Here is a 5,419-nt window from a genome sequence, read left to right as displayed (position 1 = left end):
GTAGTGACCTCGGCGTAGTGACCTCGGCGTAGTGTCCTCAGCACGGTGTCTTCAGCACAATGTTGTCAGTTAATGCGAGATCACAGTAACTGCCCCACTAGTAAAAACAGGGCATGGTGATACCAGTCTTGGGGCAGGAGTGGCATTAAATATGAATAAAATACTACATTGTCACTACATTGGAAAAAACATTTGTTGTACATAAAGTATATTACAGCTGGAGCAATTAATGCCTTAATGCTTATAATAAAATGAGATTAATTAATACTTAAACTTTAAGCATTAATGTCAATAATGGAGCACTTTTTTCTGTCCTGAGGCTCATCTGATGCTGATTATTATAACAAGTGAAAGTAAATTTAAAACTTAAAAAATAATTTTTTTTACTAATAGACAAAAGACACAAACTGATCTCACATGAAGTTGGAACAGCAGAAGCTTCAGTCATTTTACAGCTGCACAGATCTCACTCAGAGCTTTAGCGCCCTCTAGCGGACGAAACAGGTACCTGGAGAAACAACACATTACCTCTGGAATACACTCACATTTAAATTTAAGGATTTGGCAGACACTCTTATACAGAGCGACTTACAAAAAGTGCTTTGAAGTTTCCATCACTAGATAGAAACTTACACTGGGTTACTAGTAAAAACCTGGTAAAAAAGAAATAAAAACCTCAGCAGTGTTACTTATAACTCAGTCACAGACACTACAGTCAGCTCTGTTACAGACACTACACTCAGCTCTGTTACAGACACGGTGTGTGGGCGAGGAAGTTGAAAAGATGCGGTCGGCTGGCGTTACATGGTTCGGAGGAAACATGCGATAGTCTTCGGCCCTCCTAACTGTGATGAGGAGAATTTGGACACGACTAAATTAGGAAGAAAATCGGGGGGAAATTCCCCCCAAAAAAGGAGGCGTAACAGAAATAATAACCAGTCAAGATTTTAGAGCATAAAACATAAATAAACATTAGAGACATGACAGCTGAGCAGAGTCCAGAGCCAGCTCCTTACTGCATGGGGATCAATACAGAGACTGCCCTCTAGGGGCCAACAATGGTACTAACTCACAGAAGAACATATTATTGTTTTAATTGAGTTTTACTGATTACTTTCAGAAATTAACAAGAACAAGTATTACCACTGTCGGTGACTGTTGCAGTCGTGGGAAAGCGAATGGCATTAATTTTTGTTCCGCATTAAAAATCCATCAATTTCAAGCATTAAAGTCTTATAAATGCATATACTGTAAATAGAAGAAATATTTAGTAGGTAGCACATTGGTGTAGTGGTTAGGACTGTCACCTTGCACCTCCAGGGTCTGGGTTCAATTCCCTCATTGGGGTCTGAGTTAGCATGTTCTCCCCATGCTCGGTGGGTTTCCTCCAGGATATCAGACCAAAGACACACAGATCAGGTTAACTGGCCTTTTTAAATTACCTGTAGTGTGTGTGAGAGTGTGTTTATGTGTGTGTGCCCTGTGATGGATTGGCACCCTGTACAGTGTGTACCCCGCCTTGTGCCCTAAGTCTTCTGGGATAGGCTCCGCCCCCACGACCCTGTAGACAGGATAAAGTGGTATAGATGATGAGTAAGTGAGAAATATTTGTATAAAACTTGCCCCTGCCTCCCTGCAACCTGCCCCTAGGGGGCACACCTCACAGGTTCGATAGCTCTGGGGTTAAATGGAATTGAAAAGAGGACATGAGTGAGAGTGTCGTGTCCACAGTGTCCCCCAGAGGACAGTTCAGTCTCACAATCATAAGAGACAACACTACAGTAGAGCTGCTTGTGTTCAGTCACACTTCACACAGTGTGTTCATGAAACTCCATCACACCTGAGAAGTGTGTGTGTGTGTGTGTGTGTGTGTGTAAGGGGTAAATAATTCACTCAGATACACTCAAACACAGACTCAGTTTTATTATATTTACTGCAGCACCAATAAGAGCCTACAGACTAGTAACCCAGGGTTAGGGTTCGGTATGAGAGATGGTGTGTGTGTGTGTGTGTGTGTGTGTGTGTACGACCGTGATGTTCGTGATTCTTAAATCTTCAGACGAACACACACACACACACACTCTCATCTCTTAGCTCAGCCTCCGTACTCCACTACAGCTCCGAGACTTTTACTAACAAACGACTGAATCCCAGCCTCGACCTTCTGCAGCAGCGTGTTATCGGCTCTAACCAGAACCATCAGCTGAGACGCGTCGGTCCAGTCCAATGAGCCCAAAATCGCACTGATGTCGGAGTAAAGCTGCTGTCTCTCATGAGAAGGGAGCTCCATGAGGATCTGAGGAACCGGTTTAAACTGCCCGCTGGTCATCCACCAGCCCAGGAGTCCTCCGACAGCCCCGCCTCGAAACAGAGAGGAGACACAGGTCACTCAGAATGTTTCTAAAAGTTTACACACCCCAGGGTCAGTCTGTTACACTGCTGTAGTGCTCTGTTTAAAAAGATGAGTGTAAAGAGGGATAAATATATAAACGATCATTTTAGACTAACATCAAACATCACCGTGTTCTCAGATATTATTGTCCAGCTAGTCGTGCTAACAGGAGCGTCCCATCCGATTATCTGATCAGAGATACGCAGACTCACATCCTGATGATGTCACAGGAGTTACAGGGGAAGTTAATCTGGGAAAATGTAAATAAATGCAAAGGACAATGCAAATCCTGTAGGACATCTCCATACTGTGTGTGTGTGTGTGTGTGTGTGTGTGTGTGTGTGTGTGTGGAGGAGATCCTGGTTGATATCGTTACTGTTGTCTTGATATAAACTGTTTGTGCTTTGAAGGCGCCGGTGTCTTCACCACTAGGGGGCGTAAACAGACAGGCTACAGTTCACTAAACCTCATCAACTACATTAAATATATAGAATTTATTATAATAATTCTTGTTTATAGTGGTTATTATATTTACTATTCAATGTACCAAACAAGTCCCATCTCAGAAATAACCCCTAGAGGGCGCCTTACATTTCGTATGGGACTTCATTTCCCAGAGTGCACCTTGGTCATGTGCTGAGTGTTTCAGGGGTGTGTGTAAGGGGTTTATAAATATACAGATCACACAAATGTGTCTTATAACTCACACAACATGATTTAAAAATCAATAAAAATATTGTCGAACGTCTCCTTAGTGATAAACGCCGTGTGTGTGCAGCTTCAGGGTCAGAAATGAAGTGTGTTATGTCCCGAAGAGCCTCGATGGTCTTCAGTCTGACGTCAGAGCATTAAGGTGTTCCCCAGGTGTTTCCTCAACACGTCTCTCCGCTGTGGAGCGCGTACACACTTCATCATCTCCATGGGTTCAGTTACAGAGTTAATACCTCCTGGTGTTTATCTACAGGTCTGCGTCAGTGCTCCAGCGCTCCTCACTTTCACAAATACAGAAATAACACCAGATGAAGAATGAAAGGAAAGGTGTACAGGACAGTGGTGAGACCAGCGATGCTCTACGGCTTAGAGACAGTGGCGCTGAAGAAAAGACAGGAGGCAGAGCTGGAGGTAGCAGAGCTGAAGATGTTGAGGTTCTCCTTGGGAGTGACGAGGATGGATAGGATCAAGAATGAGTCCATCAGAGGGACAACCCACGTTAGATGTTTTGGAGATAAAGTCAGAGAGGCCAGATTGAGGTGGTTTGGACATGTTCAGAGGAGAGATTGTGAATATATCGGTAGAAGGATGCTGAGGTTGGAACTGCCAGGCAGGAGGTCTAGAGGAAGACCAAAGAGGAGATTTATGGATGCAGTGAGAGAGGACATGAAGTTAGTTGGTGTGAGAGAAGAGGATGCAGAGGATAGGGTTAGATGGAGGCAGATGATTCGCTGTGGCGACCCCTGAAAGGGAACAGCCGAAAGACAAATAAGATTAATAACACCAGATATTAAAGGTGAAAAGTCTTTCTTACCAACAGCGATGCCGGCAGGTCCGAGCAGTAACCCTCCCACCGCCGCGCTCCCCCCCGCCACCGCGCCTCCTTTCACTGAACTCTTCACTGCAGCCTTCATCTTCCGGGTCCCGGAGACGTCACAGCACATCTGTACAACATCGCTGATCTTCTGCTCCATCCTGCAGCTCTGTGAGTGTGTGTGTGTGTGTGTGTGAGAGAGAGAGAGAGAGAGAGAGAGAGAGGAGTTTAGATCCAGTACACAGATTTACAGATGTTCAGTGTGTCGCGAGGAAGCTGTGTGTTCTTCATCATTACACACACACACACACACACACACACACAGATTCCACACAGCAGGTTTGATCAATAATATTAAATAAGGAAATAGTTCATAACAAGTCTATCATATAAAGTATATTATAAAGTATATATATAGTTATTTTCTGTTTCAGTGAAAAGCTGGAAACTGGACAAACTGGAGTTTCAATCCAGATAGAAACATTACGGATGGACAGCCTTCTTTAAAACACTCGCATCATCCAGATGTTTTACTGCGTCTCATCAGCACTGTGTTTAAAGTCTCCGTAAACGTCATCACGAGTCCCGCTTTGACTTGAACTCCCCTCATATATTGTTGTCGTGTTTGTTTTATTACTAGCTGTTTCCAGAAAGGTTTATTTATCAGGATCTCTCTTTAACCAGAAACCTTTACAGTTTCAGTGAGAAAAAATGCTGAACCTGTACGCAGAATTCATCTTCATGTTTATGTTCAGTGTGTGTATTATTTAAACATAAACAAGCTCAGAGTAGTGTATAGAGCCTTTAAATGATATTACACACACACATCACACATTATACACACACATTATACACACTACACACATTACACACACATTACACACACATTATACACACTACACACATTACACACACATTACACACACATTATACACACTACACACATTATACACACATCACACACACATTATACACACTGCACAAAGAAATAAGCTTCAATATCACAGAAAACATTATTATTATTATTATAATACCTGATGGGAGTGATGTGGAATTGTCACACTTTCAGCTGGTGTGTTTTCAGTTCTTCTGTGTGTGTGTGTGTGTGTGATGGCCATCCCCTCAGTCTTTTTATAACTGTACAGCCAGCTTGTTTTTCCAGTTAAAGCCGGAACCATGTGGAACCGGATTGTTGAGCGAACGAGAGAGAGAGAGAGAGATACCAATATTGAAAGTGAAAGTGAACTTAATGTATTTAAATAATAATCAGAGTGTAAAAGAAATGAAACACACCTGCTACACATTACCTAGAGACTCATGGAGCTGAAATAAAGAACCTCAAATAAGAACTGATTTACATCTCTTCAGCCGTGTGGACCTCAGAACCATAATCATCTGCACTTGGAGCACACCTTCAGGTAAACACAACACAACACAACACAACACAACACAATCAAGCCCATCACTGCTTAATCTCTGTAGGAATGTTCTACACCCTAATC

General features: G+C 42.8%; 1 protein-coding gene across 1 annotated transcript; it reads right to left on the bottom strand.

Annotated features, from left to right (window-relative positions):
- Window positions 1-1,908: 1,908 nt before the first annotated feature.
- On the bottom strand, window positions 1,909-5,133 carry LOC128519068 (protein C19orf12 homolog). Its single transcript, XM_053492645.1, has 3 exons — window positions 4,952-5,133; window positions 3,918-4,086; window positions 1,909-2,361 (listed from the first exon to the last, which is right to left on the bottom strand). Exons 1-3 carry the CDS (start codon window positions 5,093-5,095, stop codon window positions 2,096-2,098), a joined length of 579 nt encoding a protein of 192 aa, XP_053348620.1. The 5' UTR covers window positions 5,096-5,133; the 3' UTR covers window positions 1,909-2,095.
- Window positions 5,134-5,419: the final 286 nt, after the last annotated feature.

Source organism: Clarias gariepinus, chromosome 3 (genome assembly GCF_024256425.1).
Source record: "Clarias gariepinus isolate MV-2021 ecotype Netherlands chromosome 3, CGAR_prim_01v2, whole genome shotgun sequence".
Taxonomy (NCBI): domain Eukaryota; kingdom Metazoa; phylum Chordata; class Actinopteri; order Siluriformes; family Clariidae; genus Clarias; species Clarias gariepinus.
The sequence above is the reverse complement of the archived record's forward strand: the minus strand, read 5'-3'. Positions and strand labels throughout refer to the sequence as shown.